The 20,980-nt window shown below is 42.8% G+C and overlaps 1 protein-coding gene across 1 annotated transcript; it reads right to left on the bottom strand.

The window, feature by feature from the left end:
• Positions 1-1,629: 1,629 nt before the first annotated feature.
• TOR3A (torsin family 3 member A) lies at positions 1,630-18,757 on the bottom strand. The gene is made up of 6 exons (XM_081322674.1): positions 18,373-18,757; positions 16,294-16,395; positions 15,016-15,281; positions 12,153-12,328; positions 9,074-9,198; positions 1,630-3,327 (listed from the first exon to the last, which is right to left on the bottom strand). The coding sequence occupies exons 1-6, from the start codon at positions 18,659-18,661 to the stop codon at positions 3,095-3,097; spliced, it is 1,191 nt and encodes a 396-aa protein (XP_081178800.1). The 5' UTR covers positions 18,662-18,757; the 3' UTR covers positions 1,630-3,094.
• Positions 18,758-20,980: the final 2,223 nt, after the last annotated feature.

Below are 20,980 nucleotides of genomic sequence, written 5' to 3'. Positions count from 1 at the left end.
AGGAAAGGCTTGTATTGACTGAAGTAAGCCTTAGTTTCAGATGATCCCTCTCCACAAAAAATTAAACAGAAGTAACCCTTCTCTCTTACTCTATGCTAAGGCTCTTATTGATATACGATGGACCCCTATGTTAAAAAATTACCTTGGATACACCTAACTTTTCTTTTAAGCAAATAGGCTACTAGCTAACCCTCTTTTCTGCTTCATGGATGGCATGCTTGTTTTAAAATACAGACTTAGGAAATGCTCAAATGACTAAAGCAATGAGCACGATCAGACTCCACTTTCTATTTACCATTCACAGTACTGTATTAAGAATTGCTGAGCACAATTAGTTCAAGTATAATTCATGATGTGAAAATGGCTTCTAATTCAGAAGGGTGGCATTATTAGGAATGTCTAATTTCCCTGAAATTGCCTAGGGCAAAAATGGCCAATGTTGTGTGATGTGTAAGGGGTAGATTTCCAGAGGGCAGGGTTGGGGGGGGGGGAAATGGATGGTTAAGGATTTTAATCAACCCAGCACTTCATTAGTTGAATTCATTGAGGATTAAAATGGGTGAAACTGAAATGTGTGACTCACACAGAAAAACCCACACTACTAGTGTTGTCAAATGTTATTTTGTTTTTTATTGTTATTTGTAATATATTTGGTTTTTTTCTAATTTAAATTTTCACTATTTCCTGACTGTGAACTGCAAACAGTGTTAACTTGATGTAAGTAAGGCCCTTGGAGGCATTGCCTCTGCCTGTTCCAGAGATTTTTGCCAATTTGCATTTTGTTTTAAATAAAAATTGCAATATTTTATTGGCAACTAAATTTCAGGACTTTCTTTTAGGGCATAGTGATTGAGCAAATAATGAAATACAAAGAAAAACATGTAGTTACATACCTAAAAGATTAAAAAAGGAACTGGTTTGGCATTTCATGTATGATGACTTGAACATATGAAAGCTGTCAAAATGATTTGTTAGGTCAGAATTCAAAGAACAACTCACAGTAGTTTTCTGTGGAAACCATCCAGTTTACCGGCACAATTCAGACGCTGAAATTGGGAAATGGGAATGGCTCTGCTGAAGCTGCTAACACAAGACAGGTTCACATTTCTAGAATAGCTAGGCACATTTTGTTCTGCACTGCATTTCTTCTCTCTTTCTTCACCTCCGGTCACAGGTTACAAATGTTATATCATTTAGCAAGCTAACAGTAAATACAATCTTGCTGACATTTGGCTAGCAAACAAAATGTCAACAGAATTTGTGTAATACCTTTTTGGTTAGGCACGATGCTCTGCACAGCTTTTGTAACAAGCCACTCTGAAAATTAAATAGAAGGTTTAGGTCTATATGCTTGCATTCACAGAATGTATAGGAGAAGAAATGGGGCATGACTGCCTGGCCCACATATGCACAACTGCTTGCCTATCTGCAGATCCTAAATTATTCCCTATCTTGGACTATAGGTAATCTTTTGTTTAGACACCATAATTGGGATTGTCATCTCAGTCACTGATTCTGACTGTGCCCATGATTGTTCTTCAATTTCCCTTTTGGAATGCTCACCCTGAGGCTGGGATAATAAGCAAGAAGGGAATTAATGTTTGTATTTACATTTATTGGAGAGGAAGGGATTACAAGAGAGTAAGCAGGTACACAATGAGAAAAACACATTGAAAGGACACTGGCAACAGTTTTTTCCCTAGCTTACTCATAGCTTTGAGCTCCCAGCAGCATAGGAGATAAACAAAAGCCAAATGTGTGAAAGTGACTAAAGACTTCGTCAGTTTCAGGCAGCAGCTGAAAATTGGTTAATTAAAATCACAGGTCTCGGCTTCTTAACTTGCTGGTAGCATTTTTGGGAAGAAAACAGTGATACAGAGAAAAATTCAGGAAGAGATCACTTATTTAAGTGGAGGTAATTGTAATGGAAAGGTCAGGCACAGTTCATGTACTTACTATAATGGCAAATGTGCCTGAGAGCTCCTATATTTTACAATTGTGAAACATTATTCCTAAAATGTGAAACCTAGAGACTCAATTTCTATCATTTGCCCTAAAATCTATAACATTTCTTCCTCTAAATAGGGATTGTAGTAGGATCAGATTCTGGGGACACTTATGTTGCCTCAAAGTCACTTGGTCATCCACATATGGTTCAGTTTTGCACGAGGTTTGTGTATTTTTCGAAACTTAAATTTGTGTTCAGTCTGTGTACATACATAGCTCTTACAAACCGAGTATATCTGACCAGCTAAATCTGTGTTACATTTACTCTGACAAAGTAAGTGTCCTGCTCTGAATGCCAGTGCCAAAGCAACACTCCACCTAACATTTTAAGCTACAAAGACAACAGAAGTGCAATACCAGCAAATAGTGGCTTATGCAAAGAGTGTTTATCACACAGAACTGGAACCTCATTGCTCAATTTCAGTGCTGGGCTAGAAGTACATTGGTCTTGTTATAAAAGTTATAATACAAAGAACGGCACATATTTTGCCTTGATATATACATTCTGAAAAGTGCAATTTTTAGCACATGTAATTATATTTAAAAATTGATACTAAATATATATAAAACAAAAATTGACACCAGGCCTCTAATAAAGGACAAAATCTTTCCTTTATACCTTATTTCGACACAAGGATTGTGGAAGAAGAGGTAGATTGCATTGCAAGTGAATAGGATAGCTCCTCACCTAGCCATACGCTAAGAATGCAGACTAGGAAGTTGCTTGATTCAAATCATTGTCAACTAAGACCTGGAAATAAAATTAAGTCCGTCTCACATCTTGTAGATGGGGGTCTTCTACCCAGGTTGTCTAAAAACCTACTCAATATAATGGATAACAATATGTAACCCAAAGGCATCATTTCTTACCAGTATTCAAAAAATATTCTGGATATATTACTATTTTCAGTACTATCATTCCTGTAGATTCCATATCCATAATGGAGTTTTCTTACCTTTTTAGCTGGGCAACCCCAATAATATGAGGAATATAGGTAAAATTATACTAGTTAGTGTAATAAATAAAATATGTGTCCCTCGTATAAGATAGAATAAACTCAATTGCAATCTTCTTTACCTTCCCCTGTCAAAGAAGAAAGTAGTTTATACGCTGAGATACTGATTTGCAACCTTGAGCAGAAAATAATTTATTGGGAGTGAATAACGTCCTTGCAACCTCATCTAGCATCTCTTCAGTGAACTGTAGATCTCGAGCAAGAAAAGCATCACGAGCACAGAGCTTCACATGGTGATATTCCAAAGGTAGGAAAGGTACCAGAAAGTCTATGAGGTTCTCTTGAAGAAGGCAGTTGTCGGCATCTGGGGGAAAAAAGATATGTCATCTGGTATCTCCTGCTTCTTACTTATTGACCAGGGTAGACAGTAATTAGTTACTTGGCATTACTGGGGAGGCAAAAAATAGTTTATTTTTATAGTACCTTTGGCACACATGGCCTATTTTAAGACAATATCAGCAACTGTGAAAAATCTATATTGCAAGATCTAATCTGGATCAGTCACTGGGGACCAGAGGTTTAGTGTTCTGAGCTTTTGGACTTGTGCTGGAGCCCAGCCTCAGAGAACCTCTCTACCAGAATATGTGCTTTGGGTTATTCTATACATCATATTTATGTGGTGCCTTCCTATTAGTTGATTGGTGTATTGATGGCAGGACATTGGCTGTTTTTTTCCTTGTGCTGTCAAGTCCTTGGTTCCTAAGTACCTGATAAGCTAGTGGTAAATCAGCAGTCTTCTTGACTGACAGGGGGCTTGTTTCCCAGGTTTCAATCATTTCCCTGGCTATCTTTGTACTTGCATGGCCAACAATATTAATAGCTCCAAAACAATGTATGTCATTGTTCACTGCATGTGAGGCTACCAATGAGTTTGGGTCTCCTGGTCTGACCACTTGCTTGTGTCCTTGCAATCTTATCGTTAGCTTCCTCCCCATCTGTCCTACATAGTCACTAGGGCAATTCATGCAGGGGATCTGTAGATTATATTGGAAGTATCTCCATCTCCAAGCAATCTTTGCAATGCATGATTGGTCCTCATATGGTACTCTCTAGGCAGTGTGTGATGCCCACTTGGAGACCTCAGAAGCTGAGTTCTACTGCTTCTGAAATGCTTTTGATGCATGGCAGGGTGTGCCATGTGGTTGATCTTATACCTTCTTTCTTCATTTCTCTTTCTTACATGTTGCACAGGCCTCCTGTAATAAAGCTTATGAGGAGGTACCCTTTCTGCCTGAATTTTTCACATAGGTACCTTCTCTTCAGTTCTTTAGCTTGCTGGGTATTACAGTGGGTTTGTCGCAACTCTTTTTGTGTGACACTGGATGGTTACTGTTGAAACTAAGAATGAGTGGATTGATGGTGGCCTTGCAATAAACCATGGTTTCTAGGTTTCCATCTTCCTGTCTGTTGACAAGCACATTTAAAAATGGTAATTGTTTAGCCGTGTCTTCCTCCATTATGAATTGTATGTCTGGGAAGATGGAGTTCAGGAAGGTATGAAACTCTTTCAGTGCATTTCTTTTGATGATGACAAACATGTCATTCATCTACTGCAGGGCTTTTCAACCAGTGGTACGGGTACCACCTGTGGTACATTGGCACCTGGCAGGTAGTACACGATCATCCTAAAAAAGTAGCGGGGGAGGGGAATGAGCTGAACTGGTGGCAGCACCGCACAAGCCTGAGCGAGAGATGTCTGGAGCTGCAGGGCTGTCAGGGCTCAGCAGAAGCACCAGGATCAGCTCTTCTTCGGGGCTGTCAGGGCTCAGTGGAAGGTCAGGCTCAGCACCAGGCTCCAGCTGGAGCTCGGCGCTGATCCTGGCGCTTCTGCTCAGCCCAGAAGTGATATACAGCCACCCAGCAAAGCTGACACGCATACAATAAAGATTTCACCCTGTAAGTCTGGCATACTGTAGATAAGAGAGCAGAAGTAACAAACATGTTCCCTTTGGGGTGTTTCCCTAAAGATATCGTATGTTCTTGGGTGGGTTAGGACATTGGGCATTTTCCTTGCTGGCCTTTCATGACTTTGCATCCAGGACTTTGCAAGAGCCCAAAAATAGTAGGGCCATCTGCACATTCACAATTGATATTTCCTATACTGTCCCCTAATTCCGGGTCAACAGAAGAAGCACCGATCAGCTGGAATGTTGCAGCATCTCCAGGGTCTTGTGATTTATATTCAGATGCTTGGCAACTGATTCATATTTATGACGGTCACAGTGTCCCAGGGTCATGTGAAGTGACCAAAACCTGCTGCAACCACCCAGCAGAGGGGGGGGGGAATAAAAACAAAACACCCCACCCACCCACCCCTGCTGCCAATCCTCAACAGAAATAAATGCTCATAACAATGAAAACCTCGGACAGGAGGAAGAGCGCAGGCAGGCAGGTGTCTTGTTCGGCTGTGGCTTGGGGGACACTTTTCAGTGCCATTGTAACTTTGAACAGTCACTAAGCAAACTGTTGTAAGTCGAGGACTACCTGTACTTCATCACTTTTTTTCCTTTTTTTTTGTTTTGGTCATCAACTTTTTGATACCTTGCTAGGCGACTAGTGGTACTCGGATGTTGCCATATCCTAAAAGTGGTACAATGGGTGAAAAAGTTGAAAAGCCCTGATCTACTGCACAGGTGTCAAACTCACCATGTCACGTGACGTGTCACAATGTATCGTGACTTTTTTTGCATTATCAGAGCTGAGGTGGGCGTGGCCTCCATATGATGCAACCAGTCCATGGGCCGGCAGTTTGACACCCCTGATCTACTTTAGGTGTGTAGTTTTCAAATCCACAGTATTCTAGTTCATGCAGGACAGCTTCTGCAATGGCTTCTGATATTGGGGATCCTTTTATTTGCTCATACATTTCCCTTTTGAATGTGAATAGGATGTTGGCAGTACTGGAATAGCTTTATAATGTGTGTCTTGATTAGGTTATTCTGATCTGATTTGTACTCTTTGTCTAGTTTTTTATCTATTACTTTGTGTGCTAAGTGAAGAGGAATGGATGTAAATAAGGACACTACGTCAAAGGAGACCATGATTTCATCAGGAGCCACATTTAAGCCTTGTACTTTTGTCAAAAATTGTGTGGATGATATGACTGTGCACTCCGAGGATGGAGTCAGGAAGCCTAAAATATTGTGACAGCTGTTAGCCAGGGTTGTAGGTAGGGGTACCTTGTAGTGCTACAATAGATCTGAGGGGGACCCCTATTTTGTGTATCTTGGGGAGTCCGTAGAATCTTGCTGGAGCAGCATCTGTTCCTCTCATTTTCTACCATTCCTTCTCTGTTATGCAATTGTTTTGTTTGAGTTGGCTGAGATGAGCATTCAGTTGGGAGGCCTTTGTTCTCATCTCTAATGTCTTTGCTGTCCTAAAAGGTGAGAAATCATTGAGCAGAGTGAAAGCCTTCATTCCATAATCTGTGCGGTTCATCACCACTCTTGACCGGCCCTTATCTGCTGATAAAATAATGTCCTGATCTTGTTTCAGGTCTTTCAAGATGTGTTGCTCTGTTGGGTTGAGTATATTGTTTGGTTTGTGTGCAACCAGCACTGACAATATATGGCATATTTTTTCTGGCTGTTCTATCTCTACTCTGTTGAACATGCTGCTATAAATTCTGTTGATGAGGCCTCTCATGTGTTAAGCCTCTCATCATGTTCAATTAACTTTTGAATTTTATCTTCCAATTGTTTCCTTTTTCTCGCCTGTTTTTCTTTTACAAGGGCCCTAATAACATTTCCTAGGTTGATGACTAATTCTTCTTCAGGTTGTGATAGACAATGCCCCTTAGGTATATTGACAGATGCTTAGATGGCAGTCATTTATTAATACCTCTAACATACGGTACATTTGCTGAACGCTTTTGCCATAGGTCTGCTCATCTTGGGAGTTGACTGGTGGTCGGTATTGTAGGCTGTGTGGAACGACCCCTTCCAGACAGCATGGGTTTAGGAAACATAGTTCATAAGTGGAAGCCTTGCGTGCTGTGAAAGATTCCCAAAGCCAAACTGTTGAAGCACCAGCTGCCCATATTTCTCACGAATGAAGGCAAATATACATGTCCCAGGATAATGTTGCAAGATCCAATCTGGATCAGTCACCAGGACCAGAGGTTTAGTCTTTTGAACTTTCAGACAATGCTGGAGCACATCCTCAGGGAACTTTTCTCTACTGGAAGGTGTGTTTTGGATTCCTTCTATGCATCGTATTTATGTGGCGCCTTTCTACTGGTTGATTGGTGTGTTGATGGCTGGCGACTGGCTGTTTTTTCCTTGTGCTACCAAGTCCTCTGGTCCTAAGTACCTGATAAGCTGACAGCACTCCTCTTGACTGACAAGGGGCCCATTTCCCAGGCTTCAACCATTTTCCTGGCTATCTTTGTTCCCATACATTTGCAATTGAAATGTGGCAGGAAAAGACAATGTTATGAAGAGGAAGAGGAAGCAAAGTAGTGGCCAAAAAGGATTATGTTGGCAAATGCTGTTGATTTTGCTGTAGATTTAGAGCAGCTTTATATAATAATACAACAAAGAACACTATTCATCAAATTTATATAAGCCGTTCATCTCACCAAAAGCAACTTTGGGCATTACCAAACAAGATAAAACAGCAATGTAAAAAATCAGATATAAAATGTGAAAATCCATATGAATAAATATCATAGAAACCAAAGATGATAAAAATGACAATTTTATTAATTTCATTTTTATGCAATTTTATCATATTTGTATATTTATATTTTCATTCATGTTAAACCAAACAAAATTATGACAATACAGTTGTGAATTTGTCCAATTCATCCAATGGAAATAAATGTTATTTTGAACAGCAATAACTGTATAAAGAATAAAGGGAGGCTAGATGGAAATGAAATTAGCAGTAGTTATAAGATTTTAGAACTAAATGGCTGTGTTCATACGACACAGCTGAGCAATATAGCCATTCTTTTAAAAAGAGAAATTTTGAGAATCCTCCCAACTCTCTGAAAAGTTATTGTTCCTGTCCCTCCTCCTACCCCCTTTTGTCAACTGGACAAAAGCAAACTGAAAACTTTCTAGCAGCTTTACCAATGGAGCCATTGCAGCAGAATTTAGGGATAAGTCTTACTCCGCCTCTTTCTATTTAACGCCTCTTATCTTGTAGAGCAGGGGTCTTCAAACTTGGCCCTTTTATGACTTGTGGACTTCAACTCCCAGAATTCCTCAGCCAACATGCCTGGCTGAGGAATTCTGGGAGTTGAAGTCCACAAGTCATAAAAGGACCAAGTTTGAAGACCCCTGTTGTAGAGCAAAACACACAAAGAAATGGAAATGGAATATCTAGGAAAGTCCTGTTTCCTGGGATATTTTGGGACTTCATCCCATTCCTATAGCTAGTTGAGAGTGTTAATCTTCTTCTCTCATCTCAGTTTGGAAGACCTGGCTAGCTAGAGACTAAAAACTGTTCCACTGGTCATCTGTACCTGTTGATAAAAACCCACTTTCTCCTTCTTTGAGTCAGCTAAGCTAAGGCATGAAAAAGGGGCCTATTCATTTACCAAGCTACAAGGAAGGTATCACCAGATTCAACAGACACTACGTGTTTGTAGATGGTTAGTTTTAATGTTACTGCATTTCATTTCCCTCTAAACTCAAGATTTAGGTCTCTTTCCCACTAATATCTCTGTTTACATTTGCCAGAGTAGATGAATAAGATACCTAGTTCAAAAAAAGCTTATGTCACAAAACATATTAAGATGCTGTAATATCTTCTTTTAGACTAACATGCCTTCGTATCTTTTGTGAGTGCCTATTAATCTGCAGGTGAGAAGGGAAATTTCCTACATCTGAGGAAAAATAAAACCTATTGGCTTGCCACAGTAAGTTTAACAGATCCCTCCAATTAGAATGGTGAAAATTAACATTTTTTAAAGCACTGATATTATTTGTGAATGTAACTTCACATTTGCCTTCAATTAATATCTTGCAAAAGACAAAAAGTGCATTACTACTGAAGTTAGAACTGCGGTGGTGGTAAAGCCTTAGGGACAAGCAGCAACTCACCTGGGCCATCCAGCAGGTCTCTCCGCAGGAATTGTTCTAAATGTTCCATGGTGATCTCCTCTCTAGCTTGACCAGCTTGCCAGGAATCCAGGGCCACCTTATTGATGATGTTGCCACCAGTGTTGCTGAATAAAAAAAAAAATTACAGGTAGTCCTCAAATTACAACCATTTGTTTAGTGATCATTCAAAGTTAGAACACTGAAAAATGCAGTGATTCACTTAATTGAAGCAAGAAAGGTTGTAAAATGGAGCAATATTCACTTAACTGTCTTGTTTAGCAATGAAAATATTTGGCTCAATTGTGGTCATAAGCCAAGGACTATCTGTATCTCACTGATCAACAGAATTTAGCAGTTGCAGCAAAATATAACCTTAATACATAAGCTGTCTTGTCCAGTATTCACAATAGTATCACAGGGCAACATTGTTAGTCATTGTACAAGAAAGTCCCAAGGGTGAAAGTTTCTCATTTCTACTGATAAACTAAAATCAGCTTGAATTCACTTGTATTTCCCAGAAGGGCTTGTGGCGGAATGTTAAGGATAGGCAATCTTTCTGCAATCCTATGTACATTTTAACCTCCTGTTTTCTGGAGTGAGATAAAGACGTGGAGCATGAGGACCCAGGTACCACTGTTATTTGCTTTTCGAACTCAATTATTGTTATCAGCAAGCCAGCTTTTAATAAAGGTAGGTGAGATTTTAATTAATGGTCAAAGCTTCTTTTTGGATGTGAGGCAAAGGTAAATATATCCTTTTGCTTAATAAAACTACTGTTGACTACCTGATCACAATCATGCAGTTTTTTTCGCTGTAATATGGAAACGGTTTGACAGTGCTTTCTCCTGGGCATTTTTTTGATTTCTCAATCTGACCTACAGTCCTGATAGTTTCCAAAGCATGTTCTTAACCATGGCTGACTCTGCTTAGCCCCAATAAATTCAGCCACCTACAAATTAGATTTAAATCAATATATTCAAATCTAATTGGAAAGGAGCAATTTTGAGCATAGTACAACTTTTTTCCTGAATTTCATTCTTAGTGCCCGGACCGCATGAATATTTTATACTAAATGTTATTTATTGTAACAGGGGGAGTTGATTAGAGACAGCGGTATTCTTAAGAACACGAGTCTTCCCTCTCTAAAGGGAATCCTTAAATATCAGCAACATTATAGACAGTAGAGTCAGAGAACAAAATGAACCTCTCCTGTATGTTTCTGTACTTGCACTATACAGAATTTGTAAAAGGACAGAAGCAAATCTTACTGCTTTTGCAAAGTTCAGCTTTTAAGCTAGAGCAGGGGTGTCAAACTCAATTTCACTAAGGGCTGCATCAGCATTGTGGTTGCCCTCGGTGTGTGTGTGTGTGTGTGTGTGTGTGTGTGTGTGTGTGGCTAGGGTGGGTGTGGCCTACTGGGTGGGCATAGCTCTGGTGGGTGTGACCTACTGGGTGGGCATGGCCAGCTTTACATCGCTCGCATCAAGGGTGCCTGTGTGGGCCTGGGCAGAAGTAGGGCAGATCCAAGGGTCTCTGGAACAGAGGGGTGGGACCAGGGCAAGTGCCAAGGCATGGTCCACTGGAGGAGCCTCATTGTCCCTCTCAGGCCATGCGGGAGGATTGGACAGTGGCACGGGCTGCCCGGAGCTCTGGGCAGCAGAGGTCAAACACCCAGCCTGGCCCTCAAGTTCCTGCGGCACCAAGCCCAGCCCCACTTCAAGGGGGCACCCAGCTGCACTTACCTCAAGGCTGCTGCTGCTGTGCTTGCTCTCCTTAGCCAGGATGCTCATGATGGGTACGAGTGCAAAGTCAGAGGGAGGCCCACTCCCTCTCCATGTGAGGAGACCCGGTTTTGTATCCAAAGCATCCTTACCAATAGGATGGGAGACCCCCTAGGATAGGCCAGGAGGAGGGGGCAAGGGGATGGTGAAATGGCAGCAGGGCAGGACTTCCCTCAGACCCTCCCTCCCTTCCTAAGAACAGAGTGGTGGGAAAATAATTGAGATGAGGGAGGGGAAAAAACAGGCAAGAAACGCAGCTGGGGAGGTGTCACCATTGGTGAGGAATGAAGAAATGCACCATCGCCTGGAAGTGGCCAGAAAATGGCCCTCGCCTACTTCACATATCCGGCTTGGTGGGCTCTGGAAGAGGGGACATCACGAGGAGCATGAGAGTCAACGTTACCTGTGTAAAGCCACCCAGCCCCCACCTACCTGGTTTCAGCAGGCAGCAGGGTGTTCTCACAGCACCAAGAGGTTGACCTGGGCGGTGCGAATTTGAAGAGAAGCGCAACGTCTCCCAGCCTGCCCAATTTCGGCAGGCAGCACCACACACTCCTCACAGTGGTGTTGTGCTTCTTGTCAGATTTGCACCACCTGGCTCAGCTCTTTGTGCTGTGAGGAGAGCGCCCCGCTGCCTGCTGAAACTGGATAGGCTGGGGGCTGGGCGGCATTGCACAGGTAACATCAACTCTCATGCTGCTCACTTGCATCCCCTCCCCCAGAGCCCACCAAGCCGAATATGTGAAATAGGTGAGGGCCATTTGTTGGCCACTTCCAGCAATGGTGCATTTCTTCATTCCTCACAAAGGGTGACACCTCCCCAGTGCACGTCTAGGAGGCGGGGCCAACATGGCAGGGAGCAGTCCCTCACTGTTTCCAGACAGCCTTGTGGAGCTAAGATTGAATGCGTTTCAGCATAGATGGCCACCACAAAATTGGGGCTGTTCCCTCACTGTTTCCAGGATCACTTTGTGGGCAACATGAAGCCACTTCGTGGGTCGGATCTGCCCTGTGGGCCTTGTGTTTGATATGTCTGAGCTAGACCAAATGAAAGTACAGCTCAGGATCTGTTGATGGAAGTGGCAAGAAAGTTTTTTTAGGAAGAGCTTTTGAATAAACTTGTGGAAGTCTTCATATGTTTCTAGATTTTTCTACCTCATTTTTTTTTACCCTGGATGACTGTCAGTATTAAAAGCAAAGGTCTTTTAATACTCTGAAAAGTCCCCAGAATATATGACTTAGGATTTGTTTCTTACACTCAAAACAAATTTGTTTCTTACACTCAAAACAAAATTTACCTTAGGAAAAAGAAGATGGACCGCCGGTAATGAACCTTGTCAGTGTTCCCACTGTGACCCACATATGGTTTGAGGGCCTTGAGGAGATCAGGGTGAAGCTTCTCTGCTTCATCAAAGATGAACAAGGATTGTTCACAGAGTTGGGCTGTCTCAGTGATTTGTTTTGTTAGCTGGACCTGAGTGAACAGACACGAATAACGATGAAATTAAATAAAAATGCAGCCTTGGCTAAAGGAGGTGGGTAATTTTTTTAAAAAAAGAGATTAAAATGAATTTGAGGGGCTGCCACAAAGAAGAGGGGGTCACGTTATTCACCAAAGCACCAGAGGGCAGGACAAGAAACAATGGTTGGAAACTGATCAAAAAGAGAAGCAATCTGGAATTAAGGAGAAACTTCCTGACAGTGAGGACAATTAACCAGTGGAACAGCTTGCTTTCAGAAATTGTGGGTGCTCCATCACTGGAGATTTTTTTTAAAAGGCTAGTCACTTGTCTGAGATGGTATAGGTTCTCCTGCTTGAGCAGGGGGCTTGACTAAAAGTTCTCCAAGATTCTATTCTATTCTATTCTATTCTATTCTATTCTATTCTATTCTATTCTATTCTATTCTATTCTATTCTATTCTATTCTATTCTATTCTATTCTATTCTATTCTCTATTCTCTATTCTATCCTATTCCTATTCCATTCTATTCTGTAACAAGATCAGAAATAGAGAAAAGGGTAACTGCATAGCTTTTGGTTGAGACATGATTGGTCTGTACTTAATCATTTCCAAGCAGTTTAACAATATACTACCAGCAGGTGAAATTGAAGATTGGCTAACGTCTGGCAAAATCTACCTGATAATGAAAGATCCAACAAAAGGGGCAACACCTGGCAACCACAAGCCAGTTACCGGCTTACTAACAACTTTCAAATTGTCATTGAAGATTGTCAGTCATTTAGGTATAGTTGTTGGGAAGCTGAGTCATGGCAACTGGACATTTTTTTTAGTTTGAAATGCTTAGCTACTTGGATAAGCATTGGAAGAATATTTGAGGAGAGTGAAGAAGATGCCAAGCAGAGTTCCCAACATTTTCAGCTTTATGGACTGGCGAGGGGTGGGTAGGAGAGGGGATGGTTCCAAGCAAGCGGTAGGCACATGCATAGTTCCATTTGCGCCCACCACTTGCACAAATGGAGCACACGTGCACACGCACATGTGCTCACTGATCACCTCCGCAGCCCAAGGTTCCAAACAGCTCAAGGCCTAGAGGTGAGCCACGGCCGAGGGTTGGGGACCCCTACCATAAAGTCATAATCATTCACAATCATTCATGGTATGCCATAAAGGCGTATGAAATATTGGAGAAACTAAACTGGCCCTCAAGAAAGACAACTGAACAGAGAAGAAACATGGAAAGGCAAAGGATTACAAAACCAATAAAAAACTAGCAGGCTAAGCAGATAACAGCAAGACTTGGGAGGAATATTATTAATATTATTAAACACCATCTGTCTATCCCAGATCCTTGGTCAGAAGTTGAGAAGTAGACAAAAATGCCAACTCCAATCTAAAGATCTGGCCGACTGCTGACTGCCAATCATGAAATATTAAATTTTTATGCCACCTAACTGGTTGTTCTATTAATAGGGGCCAATGATTCAGATTGCTCTACCAAACTTTTAAACTTTGACCTCTTCTTTGACCATCCTTTAGATCAATGACATTGTCCTACTATTTTGTATTCTGGGCCAAAGTAAATATCTCATGTGCTTTGATCTAGTCTTGTCAAGCTACACTATTTTGTTTGGATCTCTAAGGACAAGCCACTGCCAATATGCCCTTTCCTAGAGAGGGAGAACTCAGCAGGATTAACTCAAGCAGATCTTTCGACATAGGAAGATTCGTATGAACATAGCCAACTTTCAAGTTAATTAGCCAATCCTGGGCTTTTTAAAACCAATGGGAATGACAATCAAGGCAACTTGTACGGATATGTGGTGTAACATGTTCAAATTTCACTGATGTTGTGTTCCCTAAACATCGAGGAATTCGGAAGTTCCTTATTTTGTACATTTCTACTTGGACCGAGATGCCCTACGCACAGTCACTCATGCGCTCGTGACCTCCCGTTTAGACTACTGCAACGCTCTCTACATGGGGCTGCCCTTGAGGACCACTTGGAGGCTTCAACTGGTGCAGAATGCGGCCGCGCGAGTTGTGATGGGGGTTTCCCGATACTCCCATGTAACACCTCTACTCCGAGAGCTGCATTGGCTTCCGGTTGCCCTCCGGGTGAGATTCAAGGTGCTGGTGATGACCTATAAAGCCCTGAATGGCTTGGGTCCGGGATATTTGAGGGAACACCTGCTGCCAGCATCAAGTTCCCTTCGTCCAGTGCGCTCACACAGGGAGGGTCTTCTCAGGGTGCTGCCGGTAAAAGATTGCCGGCGGATAACACCCAGGGGGAGGGCCTTCTCTGTGGGTGCGCCTGCCCTCTGGAACCAGCTGCCCGTGGAGCTCAGGACTGCCCCTGACCTTCGTTCATTCCGCCGGGACCTGAAGACTTGGCTCTTTGAGCTCTCCGGCCCAGGCTGAAAATTTTTAACTGGGGTTTTTATTTTCAGGGATAATTTAATCTTTTTAATTGTTTTTTTAACTTTTGTGTTTTGTATTGGTTTGATTTTACACACCCTGTAAACCGCCCTGAGTCCTTCGGGAAAGGGTGGTATATAAATCTAATACAATTAAATTAAATTAAATAAAAGAATTGATTCACAGACCTTCTGCATACTTGACTCCTAAGTAACAGCCCCTTCCTAAAACTGCACTATACTTAACACCTTCCTCTCCCCCCCATATACAAATATCCTCTCACCTTGTAAAGGTCCAGGTAATTGAGATGAGGGAAATGAAGTACTGCGATGAAAATTTTAACACAATCACTTTTTAGGCCATCTCGATAAAGATGTTCTGCTATTAAACGAGCTACAAAGTTCTTGCCAGTTCCAGACCAGCCATGAAAAGAAAGAGTTAACACTTTCTCTGGCTGTGGTGTTTCCAGGAAACCCCGAACAGCTTTCAGGACAATTTCTTTTGCCAAATGTTGGCCATGGAGCCGTTGGCTCAGAACCAGTTCCAAGCCTGTGGGAAAGAAAAAGAGGATGAATCTCTTGCATATCACTTGGAAACTGTAGAATTATCAAGCATAAGGATTGTATAAAAGCACAGCAAAACCACAAGTTGTAGCATTGACTCCAAAATCCACTTGTCAAAACACTTGACTGTTCTTTCTTTATGGAAATTAGTAGTTCTTGTGGCTGTGCAAGAACATACGCTTAATGTGGGAGAGGAATCTCTAATGATCCTTCAGAAAATAAAGATTTCTGATAGTAAGTATTCTCTATGTAAATTCTTCTCTTATCTCTGATCCTTTGCTTCAGCAAGTAACTTGGAAAACATAACACAACCTGCAGAATTAATCCAGACAGAAAACAATCAATAATTTTTTTTTGAAAGTGATCAGAATATGCAAACCCAGTTTCTATTAAAGGTGACAATTGTGGTTTGAGCAAAATGGCTATTTCCTCATCTCCCAGAGCACAAAACCCACCAAAGACTGGAGAAGCAACTGTATGGAGCACTTGTGGGTGATCTCCTCTCCTCTCCTTGTCTGGAGAGGAATTATGAAGAGCCAATCTACTTGCTTTTAGTGGAGTCATCTTCAGTTCACCATTTCTTCCCAATTAATTTGATCAAATATGTATTCAATCTCAGTGTTTTAATCATTAATTTATAACTGAAAGAATTGGTCTCTACGTATGTCAAATCAAAAAGGAACTGCAACTTTAGTTTGTTGGAACTACAAGGGAAAGAATTTGTTTTTATAGCCTTGTCATCCTCCAGAAAGATATAGTATTGTACTAGAGAGATGCAGTTGGGAAAAGAGTATTGTGTGCTACAACTTATTTTTTAATAAAACAAAATCCACAGTGCCTAAGGCAGAGATGATCGGCCTTTGAGCCAAATAAAGCTGTGTAGCATTCCCAGATCACACTCCTAAATTTCAGAAGCATAAATGCTGATCTTCAGTAATGCAGTATTTTTAATATGGAGGAGGGGAGGAATTAAAATAAGAAGAAAGCCAAGTCTTTACCTGTGATATTGTTGACCACTCTGCAGTCTCCTGTTGGGCAGCACCTGCCAAAGCCACAGTACCAGGTAGAGACTAATTCAGTTACCATGGGTATCTTCCAATCTAAAATGTAAGAGAACCAGATCGGGAAAAGAAAAATTTGAATTGCTCCTAGGCAATTCGCTTGGAAAATCTTCTACTTTTTCCCTATCCTCAGTCTGTTTTCCAAATCTTGCTATTAGCTATTATATTTTCATTGCATCTGATGAACAACTATTCACTTGCCCAAAGTAACCAACACTACATGGCAACTCTTTCTCTTTTCATTTCTGCTGCAAGCGCAATAGCAGCTTTGTCTACTATACTTCTCCTACAAGTGTAATTCCACTTTTGAGGGGTTACTATTATTTTTAACACTGAACTAAACCAGCCAGCCTGGGATAGCCAACTGAAAGGACACAGGGATTTCAGCACACAGATACAAAGCTATAAGAAACCCAACAAGAAAACCAAGCCTGTTTGTTCCCTATGATCCTTTTCTGCTCTTTCACCCACAATGAAGAAATTGTAGAAGTAGACCACACATGGGCAGAGAACATCTCTGTGTTCTAGAAAAAATATTTCTCAACCTTGGCACCTTTATGAGACAATTTCAACTCCCAGAATTCCCAGCAAGGCCGGCATCTAGAAGTCCAGGCCTGTTAAAGTTGCCAAGCTGAACAACACTGTTCTAGAGAAGGAAGGAAGCGGTTAAGTCTTGGATGGATAAATTTTGCTAAAAATAAGAGGCCGCACATGGAAAGTTTCCACTACTGTAATTCAGATGAAATTGGAATTGGATTAGTGTTTCTCCCCTGGTGTCCTATTCATTGTCATGTCTTTGTTTGAGAGCTGTTTTCTATAGGGTTAGCTCACTATTAGGAGAATAAAGAATCCAATCCATTTTTCAGTAGGCTTTTGAGGATTTTTTTCATGGCCCATGGTGTCTGTTCTACCTGGTCATCATAGGATTTTACTTTTGTCATTCTGCTGCACATATAAAGTTGGTTTTGCTTTACAGAGAGCAATACTATTATTGAAAGTCAAGTCTTCATCATGGTTCATCCAAGCTGGGAATAAACATGGCAACTGCTTTGGGAAGGAGGTTGTAGTTTATTGAAGAGGAGAACCAGACAGGAAGATGGTCTGGCAGAAAAAAAGGGAGTGGGTTTTTATACGCCCTGGGGCCTTTTGTTTGGAGCTGCTTCCTGTTCCCGTTTGAGGCTATTTCCTGTGTCATGTATTCTGAGCGGAGTCTGGGTTTGCCCTTTCTGGTATTCTGATGGTGATGGGTTAATCCTATTATGTCCAAAGGTTATGTCCTGCTTCCCTGGGGCTGGGGTATGTAGATTTTAGGTGTCTTTGTCTTCTTAATCTCCAAGCTGGGGACCTCAACCTTCCTGGATTTACATCTGCATTTCTACAGAACTGCTTGGGGGAGGGAGACCTGGAGCTATCAAGAAAAACTGGGCATGCTTTCCTGCCTCTTCAAGATCCTTTGAGGAAATATATTTTTCTGCCCTTCTTAATATTTCCTTCTCTGGGGAGCTGACTTCCCACACTGTAAAGGGGCAATGGACTTGCTACTTGATTGTAAAGTTTGACATTTTACTTCTACAATTGTCTCAGAGCAATATGAAAGGTATTCCAAAATACCTAGATAAATCAGAATAAAATCATTTATTAAACCTATAAATTATACGATGTTAGTAAAACCTTGTGGGCTTTCACGGAGCATTTTTACTTTATCCTTTAATCAATTTATTTGGGCATCTCTTATAGGGAGGAAGATATATCCGACTGAATCCCCAAGCTTTAAAATAACAGTGCAAAACGGAATTAATTCTACGCCCTCTTGAGCTGTAACACCACGTTCCGAATATACTCAGAAATGGGGTTGAAGTCAGCATTAAAGAGCAGCACACTTCCTTCCTTCCGCGTCCTCTCTTCCATAGAGACCACTGGAAGAATTCTGGGAGCTAAAGGCTGCAAGTGTGAAATCGGCAGCCATTCGCGAGTGAGAAATAAAGGAAGCGCCAGGGAGGAAAAAAAAATCCCTACCGTGCTGTTCCAGGATGCCTCTGCTGCCTTCCTCTTCTTCCTCGCGCTGCGTCCTCCCTTCCTCCTCTTCCTCGCAGCCTTCCTGCCACAACTGGCAGGCCAGCAAGTGCCAGTACCGGCGGGAAACGTCCCGCACGGCCCCGAGCTGCCTCTGCAAATGCTCGTACTGCCGGGGGCTCAGGAGATCCGCGCTTCCAGCCTCTTCCCTGCGGTCCTTACTCGCCTGCGCCTGTTCGCCCACCGAGTGCAACGCTAGGCAGATATACAGCAGCGCAGTCCGGCACCCCATAGCCGTCTGTGGAAGGAGGAAGTTAGAGCTACGGCACCGGACTGTCTATAAGCCGAGACCAAGCCCAGTTCTGCAATGACTTGGGAGCTGATCTCATTTCCCTTTAGCTAGCTAGCGGGACTGTTTCCCCTCGAGGCTGAAGGCGCGATAAAAGCCTTCCGCAACCTGATTTGGAGAGAGATGTCCCCTGGCTTTTGGAACCCAGCTCGTGTAGTTTGGCGTTGCTTCCTTCAGAATAAATTGATTGAGAAAGAATAAATGAGAGTGGGCGGGGCCTTCTTGCCCGGGCTTGTTTGTTTCGTCTAGGGCAGGGGTAGACAACCTCGGCTCTTTTATGACTCATGGACTTCAACTCCCAGAATTCCTGAGCCGACTCAGGAATTCTGGGAGTTGAAGTCCATGAGTCATAAAAGAGCCGAGGTTGCCTACCCCTGGTCTAGGGGGTGTATGAAAGCCCTAATAAGCAGGCATATACATAGAATGAAGGCTACTGCTCAGCTTGTAAGCCGCCCTGAGTCTTCGGAGAAGGGCGGGATATAATTGGGATTAAAATAAAATAAAATAAAATAAAATAAAATAATAAAATAAAATAAAATAAAATAAAATAAAATAAAATAAAATAAAATAATAAAATAAAATAAAATAAAATAAAATAAAATAAAGATAGATAGATAGATAGATAGATAGATAGATAGATAGATAGATAGATAGATAGATAGATAGATAGATAGATAGATAGTCAGAAGGGGCTTTCTGACCTGCCCTATCCTGGAAAGGGGGAGAAAGGCGACCGGGCTAACTGCTAATAGCCCTGTCTGGTGTTTTCCGTGACTAAGAAGGTAGACTATGCTGGGATCATCCTCTCTTATCCAGTGGCGTAGCGTGGGTTGTCAGCACCCGGGGCGGGGCAAGGCAACCGGAAGCGGAAATAGAGGGGCGGGCGGGCGGTGACGTCATGGCACTGCTGAAAAGATGCGCCCCGCAGCGGCGTAGACTTTCCAAGAAGAGTCGCGTGCATGCGGGATGCTTCCGGGTCCCTCTCGAGGGCGGCTGGGCAGGGCTCCGACCTGCAAGAGCCGCTGCATTCAAGCTCGCACGTGAGCCCCGCTAAATAAAGCCACGCATGCGCACGAAGCTAGGCCGGCCGGCCAGCGGGTCCGTCTTCGCTCGGCCAAACCTGCCAGGGCGCCTGCGGGGCGCTTGCGGTTGGCCTGAGCCTGGGCGGAGAGTTGGCCGCTTCTATTTATTTTATTCAGTTTATGTGGCCGCCCATCTCACCTGCCGGACTCATTTCGCTTTGCAAGAAAGAGCAGCTCGAGAGCAGAGCCAAGCCAACTCTGTGCAGCCCTTGGGGCTCCCTGAGCAGCTCAGTGCGAGCGCACCCCCCCAGATGTTGCGCCTGGTGCGGCCGGCCCCCCCTGCACCCCCCACGCTACGCCACTGCTCTTATCACTTCCAAGAAGTTTTAATTTCTCATTTGGGGTGATCGCAACAAAACAACTGCCCCCCCCGTGCACTTTCTCCACTGAAGTGAAAGGAGCGGGGCGGCTTAATGAGACCTCCCGTTTCTTGCGCTGCTGAGGGGACTATTTGGGTTCACGAGGTTCCGTTCCGGCAACAACACTGCGACGTGCGCCTAGCCAGGGATCCGGTTGTCCCGCTCGCTTTCCTTACTTGCACCCTGATGGGCAGTACTCTATTCGGGCACACACGTTTAGTTGTCGTGGGATTGCATTTACTGGTGTTTTTGTTTACTTTTAAATTTCATAGGGTGGGGGAGGAATGGAATGAAGGCGGGATAATATAGGAAGCTTTCCTGTTCCTAAGAAGTGGAAAGAGTAAGAAAATGACCTGTTTGGGCAGGAAGGCTTCCCCCCCCCCTTTTCTCTTTCTGCTCTTGCTACATGCTAGGGCAGGGGTAGGCAACCTCGGCTCTTTGATGACTCATGGACTTCAACTCCCAGAATTCCTGAGTCAGCTATGCTGACTCAGGAATTCTGGGAGTTGAAGTCCATGAGTCATCAAAGAGCCGAGGTTGCCTACCCCTGTGCTAGGGAACTGAAAGGGATTCTTTTGTTTAAATTGGTGGTGTTTAAAGTGACTTGTGTTTCTGCAGATCTTGAGGGTCCAAATCCAAACAGATTAGGGGAGGTTAAGGAAGTGGGCTGCCCCAACTGAACCACAAAAGTCTGATCCACCAGACATAGAAATTCTAATGCTTTGCTACAGTTTGATAATTGTCTGCATTTAGCAGCCCGGGTCTAATAGCCTGTCTCGGAAGACCCTCAAGATCTGCAGCTTGTCAGATGCAGTCACGTG

The sequence above is a fragment of the Vipera berus genome (assembly GCF_964194415.1).
Source record: "Vipera berus genome assembly, chromosome: 3".
Lineage (NCBI taxonomy): Eukaryota > Metazoa > Chordata > Lepidosauria > Squamata > Viperidae > Vipera > Vipera berus.
The sequence above is the reverse complement of the archived record's forward strand: the minus strand, read 5'-3'. Positions and strand labels throughout refer to the sequence as shown.

Coding starts and splice junctions, on each gene's coding strand:
- TOR3A (XM_081322674.1), bottom strand. CDS start 18,661: ATGGGGTGCCGGACTGCGCTGCTGTATATCTGCCTAGCGTTGCACTCG. Junction 15,282..16,293: donor AGTGGTCAACAATATCACAG/GTAAAGACTTGG, acceptor TCTTTCCCACAG/GCTTGGAACTGGTTCTGAGC. Junction 3,328..9,073: donor AGACCTGCTGGATGGCCCAG/GTGAGTTGCTGC, acceptor TTTTTCCCCCAG/ATGCCGACAACTGCCTTCTT.